This window comes from Danio aesculapii, chromosome 5, assembly GCF_903798145.1.
Source record: "Danio aesculapii chromosome 5, fDanAes4.1, whole genome shotgun sequence".
NCBI lineage: Eukaryota > Metazoa > Chordata > Actinopteri > Cypriniformes > Danionidae > Danio > Danio aesculapii.
The window spans coordinates 64285336-64305969 of NC_079439.1; the positions used below are offsets into that span (position 1 = coordinate 64285336).

The window sequence follows — 20634 nt, forward strand, 5'->3', positions numbered from 1 at the left end:
GCGTTATATTTGCTGACGTTGCAGTAGGCTATTTCGCACTGTCGTTGATCTGCAGTTATAATCAAATCCTGTTTATATAAAGGTTAGTAATGAACATTTATACACAAGTATTTATGTGTATAAAGCATCTGTTTTGAGAGAAGTGCTTCTCATATGAAAATGATGAATGATGTTGACAGAAACTGTCGTACACCACGCCCACGGAAAGGGCACTTTTTGGTAGTGGAAATGCAAGCCTGATAAAGGTGACCCATACTGTGCTGTACCACGTAGTGGAAACTAACCATGTACGAATAATGTTTTAGTTTTGGATTAATTTCTTACATTAATATTTAGTAAATATACTGTAAGTTAAAATCTCGCCAGTGTTTCCGGTTGAAAAGTGGTTATAAGGTCTTAAAATGTATGGAAAGAGTCTTTAAAAAAGGTCTTGAAAGGTATTGAATTTCACTCTCTGATTCCTGTATATCATGGGTGCCCAAACTTTTCTATGAGGGGTCAAAAACCAAACTTATCCAGCATGTGTTTTATGCAGCGGATGCCCTTCCAGCTGCAACCCAGTACTGGGAAACACCCATACACACCTAATTCAATTCACCTATAGTGCCTTTGGACTGTGGGGGAAACCCGAGCAACCGGAGGAAACCCACGCCAAAACAGGGAGAACATGCAAAATCCACTCAGAAAGGCCAACTGGACCAGCTGGGACTTGAACCAGGCACCTTGCTATTAGGCGAGAGTGCTAACCACTGAGCCACCATGTCGCCCAAGTTTAGAAATGGCGAAACATAATATTTCATTGTATTATGCAACTGTATTAACAAAGAAGTGTCTGGAGTCATGAAATATTTTCTTCTAGCCATAAACTATATTTTTGTCCTGTTTTAGAGCGAGGTTTCTTTTAACTGTCACTTTCATTACGGTTTGCTAAACCAAGTCTGCACCGACAACGAGACTGAGAAGTAAATACATTTTTTTTGAGTGATGTAATATTATAAAGCAATGTCGTTAATCAGATATTAATTAGCTCATGTTTAAATATGCCTTGATCAGGATTTCCATTTTTAATGCCACACACCCTACTTTTTAAAATGTATTTTCTTTTGTCTTTCAGTTTTCAGTGTATAAAAACAACAACAGCACAAATATTTGGACAAAGTTTTGGCAAATTGCAGTGGGATATGTTTATTGCACTTTTTAAGATATTTAAATTTAGGTAGCTGCATAAAATCCATACAATAACTTTAAGTGAAGTTTAGCTTTAAACAAATTTCGAGAGGATCACGTGCTTATGATTGCTAGCGGCTGGATCCAAATTATCCAATTCTCAATGCACCAATCAGACGACTCCTAAGCTACTACAAATACCCTGGGTTATGTACTACCGCTATCTTCGTTTTGAAGAATCCTCCCATCCACCCCTACCCCTCCTCCTCCTCCTCCTCCTCCTCCTCCTCCTCCTCCTCCTCCTTCCTAGATGGGTGACACAGTGACCCAGTGCTTAGCGCTGTTGCCTCACAGCAAGAATGTCTCTGGTTCTAGGCTTACCAAACCAGCAGACATTTCTGTGCGGAGTTTGCATTTTCTCCCCATGCTCACGTGGGTTTCCCCCAGGTTTCCCGGTTTCCTCCCACCGTCCAAAAAAACATGCAACATAAGTTAATTGACTAATCCAAACCGGCACTATAAACATTCTCCTAGTAATTGGTTATCTCTCAAGAGCAATCACTGGCTGTTCATTGATTATTACAGCGGGGGAGTTCTCGAGATCTACCTGAGCTCAAACTCCCCTCTCGCCTTGCAACGGGAGGGAGCCCCGTGCTCGAGGATCTTATGAGCTCAGGGCTCTCTCCCGGGACAGCATGCCAAGCTTATAATTAATCATCAGCTAAGTGTGAACTCTTGAAATCTTTGTTCTATGCTATAATGATGGAAACATTGCTTTTATCAGGGGTGCCAAACTCGGTCCAAAGTAAACATATATATATATATTAATAAAACGTATGCAATCTGCACTCCAAAATGAAAGTACAAAGACTGCCACCTGGTGGTTCAAGGAGAAAATTTATTGATATGAACTTTTTAGATCGCTTTAGTACAATTTGTGTGTAATAGACATGCACAATATGTGACTTTTTTGAAAAATCAATAATACATTTATGCAGTCATAAACATGTTTTGACGGCTAATATGATGGTGATTTGATGCTAAACAAAATTTGCAGACACCTTTACGAATATCAAAATGCTTTTGTAAACATCCAGTTATTCTTTACACCGATTAAGAAACCTGCTACAATTAATCTACTATGGCTACTATGAAGAAAATCTACTCTAACTGTAAAACTTAATAAATTGCTAAATACCGTCGACACAAGAAAGTGTAAATCCTGTAGTCCACAACAAAGTTGTAAAGGTATTTATATTTAACAAACCGTTTACTGCTAATTTTATGTAATTTTGCTCACATGGATTATTGAATATTAATCAGATGATATCATTACGCTGCTGTGCCGTCAGCCAATCGTTGCATTGCTGATCATAATTTTGAGGACAACACACGCAGCGATCTCAGATCAGTTCATCCAGACATTTTAATCAATTAATTAATTTATCAAGATTAAAAGATCCAGGATCTGCTAAATCATCTTGGATCATTTAAGTGAGGTACGAAGAACGGACCCCTGGAAGGCCAGTATCCTGGAGAATTTAGCTCCAACCTTAATCAAACACAACTGAACAAGCTAATCGAGCTCTTCCTACGTATACTAGAAACATCTTGGCAGCTGTGTTGAAGCAAGTTGGAGCTAAACTCTGTACGACACTGGCCCTCCAGGACCGAGTTTGGGCACCCCTGTCTTATATAGTGCACATTCACAGTTTATTATGATATATATTATATTGTTCTGTAGTGACAAAAACAGCTCATTGCTTAGCTTGGTTAAGTGTTTTTAGTTTTGTTGCTTATTTGTTACAGATGGTGGCAACTTTGACAATTATAATTCTAAATAAAAAAAGAATAGACGAGAAAAAACTAAACCATTGGTTCTCAAACTAGCTCCAACTTGCCTCAACTACGGTGAGCGAGAGAGCTTAACGTGCTGCAATTTAAGAAAACACACGCAATTACAAAAAACCCCTGCAAATTAAGAAAAGATCTTTAACGATTTGACAGCAAACGTGCTACAAAAAACATTTCCATTGTGTTCCGATGTTTTTGCAAGTATTGTGAAAAATGCAGCGGGTTTTCATAAATTGTTTACGTTGTGGGAAATGCAGCGTGTTTTATTTGAATGTTTATGCATTGTGAAGATTTCGTAGCACATGTGCTGTCAAACCGATGAAGATCTGTCTCATAAGTAGGCCCACACAGAATCTGCGCGTGCAGAATTCTGCAGATTTTTATCCCATCATTGATTCTGCGCAGAAATAGCAAAAAATGTCCGCAGATTCTGTTTGGCCCTGGTCAAAAGTTTCGTTTCTAAATGTTCGAATCACACAAAATCTGCAAAAACTGACATCTGGTCCAAGCCCCTCCCCCGGAATATTGTCAGTCTATAGCGATCGATGATTGGCTCTTGTACTAGAAGGCGGGCTTTATTCGCCATAAAGTGAGCTACGATTGGCTCCTGTACTAGAAGGTTGGCTTTATTAACCATATTGACCGTTACACTTTTCTCTATTCAAAATATTACGAGTGACATGTCTTTTGTATTCTATAGTCTTTGGCTAAAATCTGCAGGACACCGGCCCTCCAGGACTGAGATTGAGAACCCCGGATCTAAACATTCTTAAATGAAAACACATTTACTTGAGAGGCAGTATTATTTTAAGATACACCATTTTCTAAAATAATTAAATAAAGTTAATTAAATAGAAAGTTAATTTCCTTCTTTTTTGTCCTCGGCCTATCACATGCCTGATCAGGGAATTTTAAGAATTTTAAAGAGACTTGTTGGGTTTTTATCACTCCAATATGACTGTGGAGTGTGGACACACTACACACAGTTCTGTCCAAACAGCTTACAAAAGTTGATTTTCATCATAGGTGCCCTTTAAGCTTGAAGTCACTGAACATAAATGCTTATTTTGTTCTTAAATACTATTATATTATATTGGATTCTCAACTACACGCAGTGATCTCTACTGAATAATGTTCAGATGTGCAGGTGCAGGATCACGTACAGTACAGTAACTTATTGTCATGTCTATGTAATAACTCTTCTGGCCGACAGGTGGCAGGATAGCTGTGGTGGCGCTGGGAAGTTCGCAGACATATCAGTGAAGAAGTTCAGGAGCGAAAGTACTCTTTTAGTAAACGTTTCGCTCACCTTTTCAGGTACAGAATTATATTTCTGCTTATGTAAGTTTATATGTGTCGCTAAACATATATTTGTAATGTTTTTAGTGTGCTTCTGTTATCAGTTCGTGCGCAGGAGGAGAAGTTAGCGATACACGTGCAAGGGGGTCGTCAGGAGTTTTAGCGTGTGAAGATCGTTTATTTACGATGGATGAGATGCAGTCAGATTCTCCTAACAAGGTTGATGGGGAAAAGGTGAAGAAAAAGAAAAAGAGAAGTAAAACTACAGAGCAGCATGAGCTCACTGAAAGTCCACAGGAACAGACTGAGAAACAGCGCGAAAAGAAGGAAAAGAGGAGAAACAGTAAAACTGAATCTGATGATAATCTGCAAACACATACAGGCAAGAAGAAGAGGAGAAAGCTGGATAATGAAGGCGAGACTTCAGTGATGGATGATGGTGTCTCAAATCAACATGAAGCACAAACACAAGAGCTTCAGGGCTCAAGTGAAGAGAAGACTTCTAGAAGATTGAGAACGAGAGTAAATGCGACACAGACCAGCTATGCTGAAATGGCAGAAGAAGAACAGACTAACACTGAGATCGAGTCAGAGCATGAGGAAGAAGAGCCAAACACGAGAGATGAGGAAAGCGACCCGCCTGATGTAATGATTGGGACTAGAACGCGCAAAACTCGTAAGATTCCAGTAGATTTGAAACTCCTGGAAGAACTGAAAGAGTTTTGCCACAATATGCCGATAGATTTCCAAAGCGATAATGAGAAAAATAAAATGATCAAGTATGACCTGCCAAGATTCAGGGAATTCAGAAAACAAGGTAAGTTGATAGTGTTGAAATATGTACAAGATGTATGGGGGTCTGCCCTTTTATAGCTAAGAAATAATTAGCTCTGATCTGTATCTTAAATAATATTGCTAGTTAAAATAATAGATAACTTAAAAAATGCATTTGACCACCCCTATAATGGTCCGTACCATTGTGAATTCATGTTTGCGCCTCAAATATTAATTCAGCGGGTTTAAACGGGCAAATCTAGAGCACCAACAGACAGCGTCAGAGCTCACAAACATGTTTCTTGTACAATAGGCTTCGAGACTGTAGTTTTCCATAAAACTAGATACATGGTTTGTATCTTATTATACATTTGCTTGCACTTGAAAGTCTTTCATGGTCATCCTTTTACTCCTTTAAGACCTGAGTTATCAAAAAGTAGACAGACGAGTTAATTTTAATGGCAAAAGATAATTTTACCTTTAACATTTTTACAGCCGAAGAAATTCAGTTTTTCACTGTTTTTACTGGTTACCTTTTATCAAATCATATACAACAGGATTTTAAACAAAGTATTGATCAGGTTGATATTATATAGGTCTTAGAAACTCATGTATCAAATATGATACATGCGGCTTTATAGGGTTGGTTTATTTAATATCACAAATGTCATTGAGAACCGCTCAATATCCCTCAAAACACAGAAAACATAAGTTTGAGTAATAAATTAGATGTAATTTATTTAAATAAATGAATGAATTTGGTTCATTGAGGCATATTACCGAATATAATCGAAAAACTTCAGATTGATGACCGATCGTCAATGTAAAATTCGCACCCTGTGTATATGTGGCCATTCTACCACTGCGGTGTCCAAACTCAGTCTTGGAGGGCTGGTGTGCTGCATAGTTTAGCTCCAACTTTCGTCAACACACTTGCCTGGAAGTTTTAGGCTGCGTCTAAAACCACGTACTTCCGTACTATATAGTAAGCTAAAATCAGTATGCGAGCCGAGTAGTATGTCCGAATTCATAAGTGAATTAAAATTGCATCAAATTATGGGATGTAAATGTTAACATTACTTTAAGCTTGAACTTAAGACTTAGCCTAAGAGTTAACCTGCCCCGGGTCAGGCTAGTTTCCCAGCATGAAGCTGCGGTCACACTGGGCTTGTCCTCCCCTAGACTTCCATTCATACGCACGCGAATGCGTCAGACCGGAAACGCAGGGTCATGCGTCAAATTTCGCCGGTTGCTGGGGTGCAAAGTTCAAGCTTGGTGAACTCTGACCTGCGAAATCGCATCACTTGGCTGCGTGAGACCATCGAGGATCAAAACATGACCTCTCTGGACAGAAATTTAAAACATGGAGCAATCGCTCGCTTTTTTTAATGTCTAATCATCTTGTTTAATCCCGCCCCTTTTCGCAGCGCCGCACGACAGAATTTCGCACACACAAAGCCCAATGTGACCGCAGCATAAGTTGCCAGAGTAACTGAGCTTGAACTATTGCAGATTTGATTTATGAAACTGAATCTGCCATTAATAAACCTGACTTACCAAAATAAGCCTGGCTTTTTCTCTAAGCTTGGATTATGGAACAGCCCCCAGAAACGTACATTATCTGTCCCTGAAATGAAAACAGGAATACAGTGAATAAAATGTATTTCATCCCAAAAATTTCTAAAACGGACTGATGGGTTAAAAATGGGTTGATGGCTTGAAAATGGGTTGATTTCTGTGAGTTGTTCTGTAAAACAATATGTCATTCATTTGCTTCTCAGATTTTATTTTTTTTTAATATCTCTTTAACTGCCACGCCAAGAAAAACATTTTGTATTGCATTTCTAATCTCCTAATGTTGCTAGTTAACACACGCAATGCAATTTTTTCCAACACATCCCATCATTTCTAAAAAATCAAGCTCTATCAAATAGTCGGTTTATGGTGAAAATACCGGAATAAATACAAATACTATGAAAATCAGAAAATATAAAGTGTAAGACGGATTTATTAAAAAATAATCAAATTAATCATTTTTGAATACTAAATCATCTTTATTTTTTTTGTATGCCATAAAATATTTCAGATTCTCATTTAACAGGTTTTCTTATTTATTTTATTTAATTTTTTACAATAAAACCAAAACCAAGTGTAGTAGTGCATAGGATTCTGATGGTATGATAACCTTTGATAATAATATCACAGTTTCACAGTATTATGATTACTGCTCTGAAATATATTTTATTTTTAACAACTTTTCCTCCTTTGAACACAATATGTTTTATTTTAAGAAACATTTTAAGTATTTTGGCACAGTAGCTTTTGATGTGGAGGGTCCTTTTATGCTGGAGATACTGTTCTCTTTAAAATAATAATAAAATAGTCACAAAAAAAAAAAAACATGTAAAAATGGTATATCATAACATTCTAGTGGTTTTAAAACCTTAACTTTTCCAAACCGTGATATACATTGAAACCAGTTATCATCCCATGCCTAGTCCTGTCACAGTTGCATCAACTTTTAATATAAAATGAGTGCAAAAACATGTTTAAGGCTATGACTTATGCGCTCTATCATTGAATTGTATGATTTTATGCTTGTTTTTGTATGATTTTTTGAGGAAGACACGCTTAAGTCTGTCCCTGTCACATTTATTAGAAGTGAAAATATACATTTCTGGTAGAATGTCCCATGTGTATATATTATAGTGTAATATAATATATAGTAGTACATTTTCTGACTGTAATATATCATACCTAAGTTAAGAATAGAGCTGTGCCGATAAATGATACTATATTGAATCGCGATAAAATTTATGTCAATAACAATCTGGACTTTTTTACTCCATGTTGATCTAAGAGCCAATCACATAGCAGAAATGTGCAACAATGGGAATCTAAAAGTGTGTTGATTAGGGATGCTCCGATCAGGATTTTTGCAGCTGATACTGAGTACTGATTTCTTGTCATGGTGATCAGCCGATACAGAGTACTGATTCTGATGCTTCAAGCTTTATAATGCATACAATCACTACCACCGCCCACACATCGTTTACCTCCTCACGTGTTGTAGCGCTGCTGTGTGTGCCCATGCATCTTCCTCTGCGAGTAAACTCATAAACAAACTACGATCGGTTCATGAAATCGAACAGATTGGCGAGTACCTATCGAGTCATAAAATGTGATAATCGGCTGATACCGATCTCCGGCCGATCGATCGGAGCATCCCTAGTGTTGATATTAGAGATTTACCAAAATTTTATCGGCCGAAAATTTAAATTTTTTTGTGGATTAAGTTATTGTTGAGGTACTCTATTAAATTTGGAAGCATTAACAACTTATATCGAAATGTATTTCGTTAACGTTCAATATGGAAAATAGTTACAGTGATTGCATTTTCGCCCAGCACTAGTTAAGAACGACTCTTCTCATAATTATTCTTAATATTACTTAAACAAATGTTTGTATTTACTGTATATGTGTATAAATTACTTTTTTCCTTTTACTCTTTCTTCACAGGCATCGCACTGAGACATGGAAGGTTTTCTAAAGCAGAAAATAAGAGGTTAAGACAGAACGTAAGCAACATTCTGGCTCTCACACAAGTGAAAGATGCGGTCAGGCTCTTTCATCCCAAACGGTTCAATGAGGAAAGGAAACTGGCAAAGTTGAAAAGGAAGTACGGGTTTTTTCAAACGATTGGTGAGTGTTTATGTTGATTTAAAACGTCAGGAACATTTTAGAGATGTTGACAGTCATATATGTGTCCCACGCTGGTATAAACACTATTAGGACACATATATTTCACTAAAAAGTAAAAATTTGTTGTTTTTGCATTATTTAGAGCAAATTCATTATTCTGGTTTAAAAAGGAAAAATTGAAGCTTCGTCACGACGATTAGATCTTTGTGTAAATTCCAGCGTGTAGACTGGATGTCTGTACCAGCGAGTACAACATGACGTCTTTGAGCTTTCAGCATTAATTCATGAGAAAGACTTAGTTCAGCGCGCTCTGTTGTGAATGAGGTGCAACTTCATTAATATGCATGATCGCTTCAAAGACTGTTTTTACTTGCTACTTTATGTTCACACTGAAAGCAGCGAGAGCGCCAAAGTAGCTGGAAGTCATTCATTTTCAAAGGGAGCCGGCGGCGATAAGCATTAAGGAGCAGTGCGGCACGTCTTCGCCAGTGTGGGCGTCGAGGAGAGTTGAAATCAAGTCAACTTTATGGTAATGAGCTATGACGCGGTTAGGCAGCAAGCAATCAGAATGAAGAAGTTCACCGTTTAAAAAGAGTCCAGAGAACACAGTCACTGTGAACTTTGGTTCCGACCACAGTTGTTACTATGGGTTTGATTATTACGGGCGCCGGATTTTCAATTATTTGCAATGTTTTCTTACAGTAACATGCATTAAAAAAGTTACTGGCGAGTTTCTGATGTGCATTAATGTTATACATATTTTTTTTTCTTTAAAAAAGCGGGAGTCTCTTGTGACAATACAAAACAGTATTGCTACTATAGCGTTTTTCAGAGATATGGACATATAGTATAATTAAGTGAAGCAAAGCCACACCACATGCAACTTGATCTTCCATTGTTAACAGTTAAATAAATTTGATAAAAAGTGCGCAACATTTTCACGCTAGAAAGCATGTTCTATATGGGAATGTAACTGATATGATGTGCTGCAACGGCTCCTTTAAATACGAGATCAATGGATCGAATTTTGCCACTCTCGCCGCTGAAGGCAGATAGCATTGTCGCCAGAGCGACTTTTGACGCTCTCACCGCCTTCGGTGTGAACGCACAGTTACAGTGTTCAGATGGCAGAGACACACCACGTTGTGTTGCCAACAGTAAAAAAAAAACAAGTGGAAGAAGAAGAATTGTTTGGTCGTCAGTGTTGCGTTTATAAATGTGCCTCAACGAAGGTTTTGTTTTCATTTCCCTCTATGAGAGCGCAGCTGGACTCACGTGTGGATTACAGCGCTCCGATAACATGCGACAAAAATACGTTTGTAAAGAGCATTTTTTGCCCGAGAGCTTTTCGCATCTGGAAATGATGAAATCTGGATTTGCCGCTCGTCTTCTTTTAAAAAAGACGTGGTTCCAGTTCGTGTTTATTGTCCGGTCTTTACGGATTTGATAAGTGTGTGATCAGTCTTCGTTGTTTGTTTATTCAGAAGGGAAGTTAGTTTGTAGCGGCAAGAGTTCTCTTAGTTTTTAAAGACATACTTTAGTCAAAATGATTTAGTTACTAAGTTTACTGTACGTTAATACCACTACAATATTATGGACTGAAAGATCCGCAGTAAATGCTGCTCTCTGATTGTAAACATGTAAACACCTTAATCAAACTATTACCGTCATGTAGGATTTTCGCCACAGTTTGTGACAGGATAGTCTATACACACACACGACTTTCTGACACTATTATTTGCACGTACTGAGTGCATCTAAGTTACAGAGAAAAGTGCTGTTTTTTTTTTTGTTTTTTTCTCCCATTCGCCGTGCGGTATCAAACATTCTATTAAAACTACACTCTTCCAGCAGTTCCTCGCATCCAGTATCTCGTTTTGCATAGGGGGCATGCATAAAAAGTTCCCAAATGAAAGTGAAAGTACCAAACTGCAGTTAAAGTTGACAAATTAATAATTTGGCAAATAATTTGATTACTAATGTCCATGTAAACACAGCCACTGTCTTTCACCCCTGCGTCTGTGTGGGGTTAATGGCCCTTTCCAGTATCGCGCCTAACTGTCACTTTCTCTAGGCCAGCAGCCGGCCTTTTTCAGCCCGCCGAATACCTTGGGCCAAAGAGGGCCAGCTGGGGCTTCGGGGCGGAGTGTAAGGAGAGGCGGACATTGCCCGAGTCTGGTAAAGATGGCATGCCGTCATTACACTAGTTTTCCAATTGCACACAAGTACATGCGGCAAACAAATAAATAAATAAGCGAAAGAAAACATATAGCTGGTCAGTTTAAGATTGGCTATTCCATAAAACACCTTATAGGCTATAGTCTTTTTGCTTATGATCGCCCTTTTGTTTCCCTTTTATATGTAAGGCTGTTGCATAAAATAATAAAGTTTTAATTTATAAGTGACTTTTCTTTGCTGCGTCCTCCTTGATGTTTCAGTTACGCATGATAATCTTTAAACCATATTAAAGACACAGCAGCCAGTAAAGGTTGTCAAGAGTTTTTGTCAAGTTTAAAGGGTGTGTTTGTGTGTGATGCGTGCACGTTAGATGCATGTATGTGTGTGAGAGACCGAGTTAAAGAGTGCCCGCTTGACAGCTCTGTTGATGCTGCGAGTGGCTTCTTTCTTTCTTTCTTTCTTTCTTTCTTTTTTTATTTATTTTGGAGCTAATACAAAATATGAATACAACAGAAAGACATAAAACTTTACAAATTTCGTGTCCACTTTTGTAGGCTCCATAGTGTCATATCTCGATAAAATAGCTTAAGCTATATTGAAACTATTTAAAGAATTACAAATATTGCATATAATAAAATCACATTAAATAAATAAACCAATATAAAACAAACAAAAGCTAGCTATAACAATGTAGGTATATACAATACATAAATTAAACCGTTTACATGTATAACTTTCATTTTACAAAGGCCTAACAAAAAAAAGATTTTAGATATTTTCTATAAACAATAAACACAGGAGGAGGTTTGAAATATTATTTATAAAGTATTTGGATACGATGATATTAAGCAAATCGTGCAAACAGAGCATTTATAGTAAAAGCAGAAATACTTTTGCAGTCCTGCGCACAGCGCCGCTTTACAAACACATTGGGGAAAACTGCTGAAACACTTAACACTTTTATATTATGGATGGGTGCGCTCACTGCGCTGGGTCCCTCCGTTAGTGGCGAGACCACTCGATGCACGATGCCAACAGTCGGTTGGCGAGTAAACAAATACAATGAATGCAAATACATATAGGCCTGTGCATATAGACATATAATGTACTGCTGTACAGTAACGTGTCATTTGTTTGTTTCGGTTGTCTTCATTTGAATGGTTTCGTGATGATGCGATGGTGTGCTTTATTTTCCTGATTCCCACTGAAGTGGGCAGCTAGTGTGACGTTTTATTCGGGGGACGTTCTGGGGATGGGGTTTGCATGACGCGCTGTGAGCTACTAGCCCGACAAGTGGAAACTTGACATGGTTACGGCCTCACTACTCAACCCTCTGAGCGATTTTTCCAGGCCTGGTCCGATAAAAGCCCTGGCTCGCACTAGCCCGACAGTGGAAATGCGGCTTATCTGTGAGTTTGGGCTGGGGTGGGGTTGTAGTATTTTGCAGGAAAGATTTTGGATTTCAAGTGACCTATATTTGTGACTTACTCTGAAGATATTATTGGGAGATTTACAGCACTAACATAAATGCATTCTACAATATAAAACATATATACAATTGGTAGAATGTTATATAGTGATGAATTAAGCATTTTGAGTGAAGTATCTCTTTAATAAAGACTTGAGTGAATATTGAACATTATAAGAAACTGCTGCAAATGTGACATTTTTGTTGCTTAATGAAGCTTATTTTATTTTATTTTTTTTCTAAATTAAAATTGAACAGCGGAAGGAATTGCCAGGCCTTGTCATGATGTTTACACTCGTGGAAAGAAGATGTTTGATCACAGACATTATAAGGGGAGGTATGTAAAATATTATTCACACAGATCATATTATGGTTCTGGTTTTTAATTTTGTTCTGTACTGATTTCTTCCTTTTTCTCTAAAGTTTTACTGAAGAAGAAGACAGAAGATTGCTAAAGTACTATAAAAGGTATGGCCCGAAATGGCTAAAAATGTCTGAAAAGATAGGTCGAAGTCCTTACTCCCTCAGGAAACGATATCCACAAATTAGTTCGGGTAAGTCTATTTCAGTGAGCTGCTTCTCACACGTTCACCTGTCAATTGCAAATTATTGACAATTAGTCATTTTTATTTCATCATTATTCATCACACAGATAAAAGAAAGGGACCGTGGACTACTGAGGAGGTGCAGAGGCTTTTAAAGGCTGTGCGTGAGCATGTTGTATCTGTCCTGAAATCTGCAAACCCTAATAAAAAGAAACCAAAAAGAGTCAGTAGAGAAATACTGTACGAAAATTTGCCCTGGACCACAATTGCTGAGAATGTTGAAACTCGATGTTATAGGCAATGCAGAGAAAAATGGTAAGAGAGCTCTTTTATATTGTTGATATTTTATCAGATTTTTAAATTTTTTTTTTATTATATACATTCTTCAGATTTTTGTTTCTCCTCCTTTACACCCTAAGGATGTCCATACTCTCTGTGCGAATGTCCTCAGGGGCTACATTTAGAGGAAAGACAGGTGTGCTGGCCAAAATCAGACTCATCAAAGCGTAAGAGATCTTGTATTGCTTGCGTTAACTTGTTTTAATCTGCTTGAATTGTACTATTGTAAAATCATTGTAAAATAATGATCTGTTGACACAGGATGTATGAAATGAAAGTGGAGGATGTGACGGATATCGACTGGGGAAGTCTCACAGCTGCTTTCGGGTGAGAACTATTTGATGAGTATATCTAGGACAATATTAGGCATGGGCCGGTATAAGATTCTGACGGTATGATAACCTTGGATATAAATATCATGGTTTCACAGTATCACAGTATTGTGATTACTGCTCTATAATATATATTCTTTAATGTCTGGGTAAAAAACAACAACAACCTTTTCCCCTTTGTACACAATATGTTTTAATTTGAGAAACATTTAGAATATTTTGGAATGGTAAACATGTCAGGATTAATAATTTAAATGAATTATTGACTTCTGCTGCCTTCAGTTTTTAAAAACACTGATTTTTTTATTTTATTTTTTTTTACAATTTAAAACTATATCTTTGGATATCGTTTCTGCTGTCCTAAAAAAATGTAAAAATCTTACATATACCTTAGGAACGGTATTACAGAAAATTTTGACGGTTTTAAAACTTTGACACTTTGACACCAAACCGCGGTATACCTTGAACACGGTTATCATCCCATGCCTTGACAATATATCCATTATGCAGACAGTGCTTTTCATATTCATTTTTAAAGGAACACTACTCTTCCAAGACAATAATTTTTACTCATCTAGAAAGTGCTTTTTGATCTAAGATCTGGACTAGAAACAAGACAATTTTAAGGAAGAAAAGCATTTTTTTTCACCAAACATATAACATATTGAAGGACGCATGTACACTCACTGGCCACTTTTTAGGAACACCTGTCCAACTGCTCGTTAACGCAAATTTCTAATCAGCAAATCACATGGCAGCAACTCAATGCATTTAGGCATGTAAACGGAACTATACTTCCATACTATACAGTACACTAAAATCAGTATGTGAGCCGAGTAGTATGTCCAAATTCATAGAATTTGAAAAACAGTATGCGAGAAGTACCCGAACGATTTACTACTTCCGGCGAGATTCTGAAGTGCACATCCCATGCATGCTGCGCTATTCCATGATGCCCTGCGAGAGAATTCATGAATGAGCGTGAAGCGACGCAACTGACGAATGTAGGTCACGTGACCATGACAGAATGGCGGATGTAGTATGTTCGAATTCCATTTATAATTTTCACAATCATACTGTATAGAAAGTACTTTTCTTACGGCCGAGTAGTATGTTTAAATTCAAATGCAGTACCTACTGAGTAGTAGGCGGTTTCGGATGCAGCCATGGTCAAGATGATCTGCTGCAGTAAACCGAGCATCAAAATGAGGAGGAAAGCTGATTTAAGTGACTTTGAACGTGGCATGGTAGTTGGTGCCAGACGGGCTGGTCTGAGTATTTCAGAAACTGCTGATCTACTGGGGTTTTCACACACAACCATCTCCAGGGTTTACAGAGAATGGTCCGAAAAAGAGAAAATATCCAGTGAGCAGCAGTTCTGTGGGCCTTGTTGATGCCAGAGGTCAGAGAAGAATGGCCAGACTCGTTCAAGCTGATCGAAAGGCAACAGTAACTCAAATAACCACTTGTTACAACCGAGGTATGCAGAAGAGTTGTACTACAGCAGCAGAAGACCGAGTGCCGGGTCACCATGCGCAAGTTAAAGCAAAAGTCATGTTTAACTATTGGCCCTCAACAATATTTTCAGCAATTCGGCTTTCTTATCTTTACAATCACTCTCATTGGTTGATGATTGTTTTGCATGCACTGAGCAGCGAATATAAATAATGGCATAGTAAATATTAGTTGTATTTTTAAAATGGCAAAGAGGCAATCAAGCTTATTTTCATTTTTTAAAATGAGTAAATCTGATGATGAGCCTGATCAAAAGAAATCTTGAGAAGATGAAACTGTGCAAATGGATCAGGGAAGCGGGAGACAGAAGCAAAGCGATTTTAAGTCTGGTAACTGTGGGCTCATCTTGAAGATTAGACTGAGTGAGTCATTTAATTATTATTTTTTTCACTTGGCACATAATAGCGCAGTGAGCTGAATAAAGATTGTTAATGCGTTTTTTATCCACGATGACTGACCTATAACGTTATATGACACAACATAATAAAAGTTTGTGGAGTATGTGGGTTTCCTCTGTGCTCTGGTTTCCCCCACTGTCCAAACACATGTGCTATAGGTGAATTGGATCAACTAAAAATTGTCCGTAGTGCATGAGTGTGCGTGTGAATGAGATGGTGTATGGTTGTTTCCCAGTGCTGAGTTGTGGCTGGAAGGGCATCAGCCACATAAAACATATGCCAGAGTTATTGGCAGTTTATTGCAGTGTGGCGTGACCCCTGATAAAATCAGGGACTTAGCAGAGGGAGAGTGAGTGAGTGAGTCAGTGTTTTGTGGCATTTCATTCATTCATTCTTTTTCTGCTGCTTTTTCGGGGCCGGGTCGTGGGGGGCAGCAGTCTTAAGAGAGAACCCCAGACTTCCCTCTACTACAAGCTCCTCCCGGGTCTCAGAGCTCCTCACCCTATCCATAAGAGTGTGCCCTGCCACCCTTCGAAGGAAACTTATTTCACTTATATCAGAGATCTTGTCCTTTCGGTCAAGACCCAAAGCTCATGATCATAGGTGAGAGTAGGAACATAGATTGATCAGTAAATCGAAAGCTTTGCCTTTTGGCTCAGCTCCTTCTTTACCACACTGACCGGTACATCGACTGCATTACTGCTGCCACTGCACCAATCCGCCTGTCAATCTCACGTTCCATCCTTTCCTCACTCGTAAACAAAACCCTGAGATACTTAAACTTGTACACTTGGGGGTAAGGACTTTCCTCCAACCTGGAGATGGCAAACCACCTTTTTCCGGTGGAGCACCATGGCCTCAGACTTGGAACTGCTCATTCTCATCCCAGCCACGTCACACTCGGCAGCAAACTGCCCCAGTGCATGCTGAAGGTCCATGTTTGATGAAGCCAACAGAACAACATTGTCTACAAATAACAGAGATGAAATGCTGTGGTGCCCGAACTGGACCCCATGTTGGTGGGGTTAAGGAGATCCTCAAAGTATTCCTTCCACCATCCGACCACATCCCCAGTCGAGGTCAACAGCTCCCCACTTCAGCTGTAAACAGTTTCAATGTGGAGCTGCTGTCCCCTCCTGAGGCGCCGGACAGTTTGTCAGAACCTTTTTTTGTGGATTGATACCGATAGTCTTCCTCCATGGTCTCCCCAAACTCTACCCAGGCCCGAGTTTTTGCTTCCGCAACCGCCCAGGCTGCAGCACGCTTGGCCCGTCGATACCTATCGGCTGCCTCTGGAGTCCTGCTAGTCAACCAAGCCCTGTAGGACTCCTTCAGCTTTACGACATCCCTTACTTCCGGTGTCCACCACCGGGTTCATGGATTGCTGCCCAACCAGGCACAACAGACCTTACGCTCACAGCTCCTCACGGCCGCGTTAACAATGGAGTTGGAGAAAATGGACCACTCAGTCTCCATGTCTCCAGCCTAACTCGGGATCTGGTCAAAGCTTTTCCGGAGAGGAGAGTTGAAATTCCCTCTGACTTGAGGTTCAGCCAGACGTTCCCAGAGGACCTCACAATACGCTTGGGTCTGCCAGGTCTGTCTAGCTTTCCCCCTTGCCAGCAGATTCAACTCACCACCAGGTGGTGATCAGTTGACAGCTCTGCTCCTCTCTTTACCCGAGTATCCAAGACATACAGTCGGAGATCAGATGATACAACCACAAAGTGAGACAACCACCTCAGCCCTAGTGTTTTCTGGGTCCATGTGCACTGATGGACACCCTTATACTTGAAAATGGTGTTTGTTGTGGACAAACTGTGATTAGCACAGAGGTCCATTAACAAAACACCACTCTGATTCAGATCAGGGAGGCCGTTCCTCCCAATCATGCCTCTCCAGGTATCACTGTCATTACCCACATAGGCATTGAAGTCCCCCAGTAGAGCAATGGAGCACCTTCCAGCACCCCTCCCATTGACTCCAAGAAGGCCGGGTACTCTGCACTGGTGTTTGGCCCTTAGGCACAAACAAACCACAGTGAGAGACCTCTCCCTGACCTGAAGGTGCAGGGAGGCGACCCTCTCGTTCACCAGGGAAACCTCCAACACATGGCGGCTAAGTTGGGGAGCTATAAGCAAGCCCACACCACCCTGCCGCCTCTCACCGTGAGCAACTCAAGAGTAGAAGAAAGTCCAGTCCTTCTCAAGAAGAGTTCCAGAGCCCCAGCTGTGCGTGGAGGTGAGCCCAACTATCTCTAATCCGTACCGTTCCACCTCCCGCACTAGCTCTGGCTTCTTTCCTCCCAGTGAGGTAACATTCCATGTCCCAGAGCCAGTTTCTGTGCCTGACGATCAGGTTGTTGTGGTCCTAACCTTCAACCACCACCCTTTCCACTATGCATCTGCCCCTTACAGCTCCCTCTGCAGGTGGTGGGCCTACGGGAGGATGGTCCCACATCACTCCTTCAGGCTAAGCCCGGCAGGGTTCTGTGGGAAGAAACCCGGCCACCAGGCGCTTGCATATGAGCCCCAACCCCAGGCCTGGCTTCAGCGTGGGGCCCCGGCTGCGCCATACCGGGCAATGTCACGGTCCTTGATATTTTTGTACTCATAAGTGGTTTTTGAACCGCACTTAGTCTGACCTGTCACCTAAGACCTTTTTGCCTTAGGAGACCCTACCAGGGGCATTAGCCCCCAACGTCATGGCTCTTAGGATCACTCATGCAATCAAATACGATAAGGTGGCGGTTCATGGAGCATTTTTGTTGTGTTAATTTGCTGTAAATTAAATAATTTGACTGAAAAATCTTAAGTGTGGTGATTCCATAATTTTTGTCTGGGGTTGGAGATGAGGAATTGTATCATCAACTGAGTTAATGAAGCGGTAGTAATGGCATCTGAGCACAGTTATAGCCCGTTTCCACTGAGTGGTACAGTTCGGTTCGGTACGCTTTAATGGCTGTTTCCATTGTCTAATGGCCCGTTTCCACTGAGTGGTACGGTACGGGTACCAATGGTAGCCTTTTGTTGGGCATGGTGTACAACAAAGTTTCAGCCGAAGTCATTCTCGCTTGAGGAAATGTCTACAGTAAAGCTGTATGGGTTGTTCACATATCATATGAGAAGCACTTCTCACAAAACAGATGCTTTATACGCACAAATACTTGTGTGTGTAAATGTTCATTACTAACCTTTATGTGAACATGATTTGATTAGTTGGTGCCCTTTTGGCAGTGGAGACGCAAGCCTGATTAAGGTGACCCGTATCTTACCGTACTGTACCACTCAGTGGAAACAGGCCATTAAGTGACACTTATTCCAGTTCCCAGCAAAACTAGAATAATGCACATGCACGTTCAGGCGTACTCATGATTTTGGCGGTTTAAACGTGTTTGGCCTTACATCTTTGTCCTTTGTGTCTCACAGAAATGTCCCTCCAACATATGTTCAAAGAATGTGGTGCAAAATGAAAACCTGCTATGTGCCAAATTGGAACACCAGGAGTTTTAAAGGTTGGTGTTTTCTTTCAGAGATGAACCACTGCTTTCTTTTGTTTTGCCAGGTACACTCCATAGATGGACACTCAAGTTCCTTTTTTTTTTAATGTTTTGAGACTCGTCTTTTAAACAGCTTAATATCTCAGAAGACTTGTAAAGATTTCTGGTGTACAATTCAAAACAAATAGTGCATGTAATGATGGAGTAAATTGCTTTCTTTTATTGCATGTCTGTGTTGTGTTTTCAGACACTGTCTCACATCTCCATAAGGACATTTTGCCATGCCTGGTAAGTAGTTGCAAAGGCTTTGATGTCAGTGAGGTCAAGGTAGAACAGAAGGAACTATTCCGGCTATCAAACATTTTTAAGGACATTGAGGAAGATGGCCAGGACATTGAAGAAGATGGCCGTGATAGAGATGAAGAGACTGGCCAGCAGGAGAACAACAGCTTTAATCAATAGTGAGCAATCGGTCACAGTCTCCAGATCAATGAATTAAAGAAAAGATGTACATAGTTTTTTTTTATTTGTTTTATTCTTGGGTTTTACAGTTGAGCAGGAAAAACTGAATCTGTCAAAGGTTTCTGAGGTTTCAAAGGTTTTCTGGACATTTCGTTTTTCCTCAAAGAGTTCAAACTTGGGTGATAGAGGTAAACAATGGGAGAGCACGCAGTGGCAGAATACAGCATTTAGTCATCTTGGTGTTACATTACATCAATCCAATTACATTTTCAGACCAGCCATGGCCCGATGCAGGGGGTCAGAACTCCAGAAGTCATGGTCCCACCCCAAGAACCAGCCTGTAAAGGTCGGAAATTCAAAGCCCTGATTCACTGTAACAATATGGGTCCTCTTATCCCTACTGGCAGGATCTGTTCAATATATTTGGCCACTAAAGTGAGAAACGTAAAGAGGTACATGGTTAGTTAGGGATAACTCCATAATCGTACTGTTGTGAAAATTGGGTTCTCCTCACCTGATCATTTCCCATCCAAACCAAGACCTTAGGAACAATGATTTGAGCATGAAATAGTGTTATATATAAATAGTGTTATATATAAATATAACACTAGTGTTATAAATAAATTATTAAATGCATAAATTTGTTCCAGTGTTTCCTCAGTCAAACTGCTCTCCTGGTATGAGGTGGATGAGTCTGGTCGTGGCTCCAGGTGGAGACTTCACCGTACCAGTGAAAAGTTACAGCAGAAAGTATGATTCTCTTTCAGTTACCAAAGCAGGTTGTCCGAGGGGTCATAAAGTATTAAAAAGTCTTAAATGCTATTTTGCAAGGTGTTAAATTTTATATAATTTTTGTTTATGCAATGTATGGTTGTATGCTAAAGTTTGCCTGTAATAAATCTGTATATCAGGATACTGTGTAGTTTATGAAATCCTGTTGGATTTGACATCATGCTGCTGTGTTGACACCAGTTACCATGGAAACACCATTATTCCTGCAGTTCTATAAGCGCCAACCTGCTGAATTTGCTAGATTTAATAGATTTTCATTCAGCATATGAATAATGTTTTAGTTTTGGGTTAACTTCTTATAGTATATTTA

General features: G+C 39.6%; 1 protein-coding gene across 2 annotated transcripts; it reads left to right on the forward strand.

Annotated features, from left to right (window-relative positions):
* Positions 1 to 4251: 4251 nt before the first annotated feature.
* On the forward strand, positions 4252 to 20112 carry LOC130229728 (transcription termination factor 1-like). 2 transcript variants are annotated; one of them, XM_056458680.1, is made up of 10 exons: positions 4252 to 4338; positions 4425 to 5137; positions 8614 to 8796; positions 12701 to 12779; positions 12866 to 12996; positions 13095 to 13302; positions 13407 to 13493; positions 13588 to 13653; positions 19000 to 19085; positions 19318 to 20112. In XM_056458680.1, the coding sequence occupies exons 2-10, from the start codon at positions 4507 to 4509 to the stop codon at positions 19530 to 19532; spliced, it is 1686 nt and encodes a 561-aa protein (XP_056314655.1). In that variant the 5' UTR covers positions 4252 to 4338; positions 4425 to 4506; the 3' UTR covers positions 19533 to 20112. The 2 variants fall into 2 exon arrangements, with proteins under 2 accessions (XP_056314655.1, XP_056314656.1); XM_056458681.1 differs by having other exon boundaries at positions 4254 to 4338; positions 4408 to 5137.
* Positions 20113 to 20634: the final 522 nt, after the last annotated feature.

Excerpts from the sequence above, each read along its gene's own strand:
- LOC130229728 (XM_056458680.1), top strand. The coding sequence starts at position 4,507 with ATGGATGAGATGCAGTCAGATTCTCCTAACAAGGTTGATGGGGAAAAG. Across the intron at positions 5,138-8,613 it reads CAGGGAATTCAGAAAACAAG|GCATCGCACTGAGACATGGA; the intron begins GTAAGTTGATAG and ends CTTTCTTCACAG. Across the intron at positions 13,303-13,406 it reads AGGCAATGCAGAGAAAAATG|GATGTCCATACTCTCTGTGC; the intron begins GTAAGAGAGCTC and ends TTACACCCTAAG.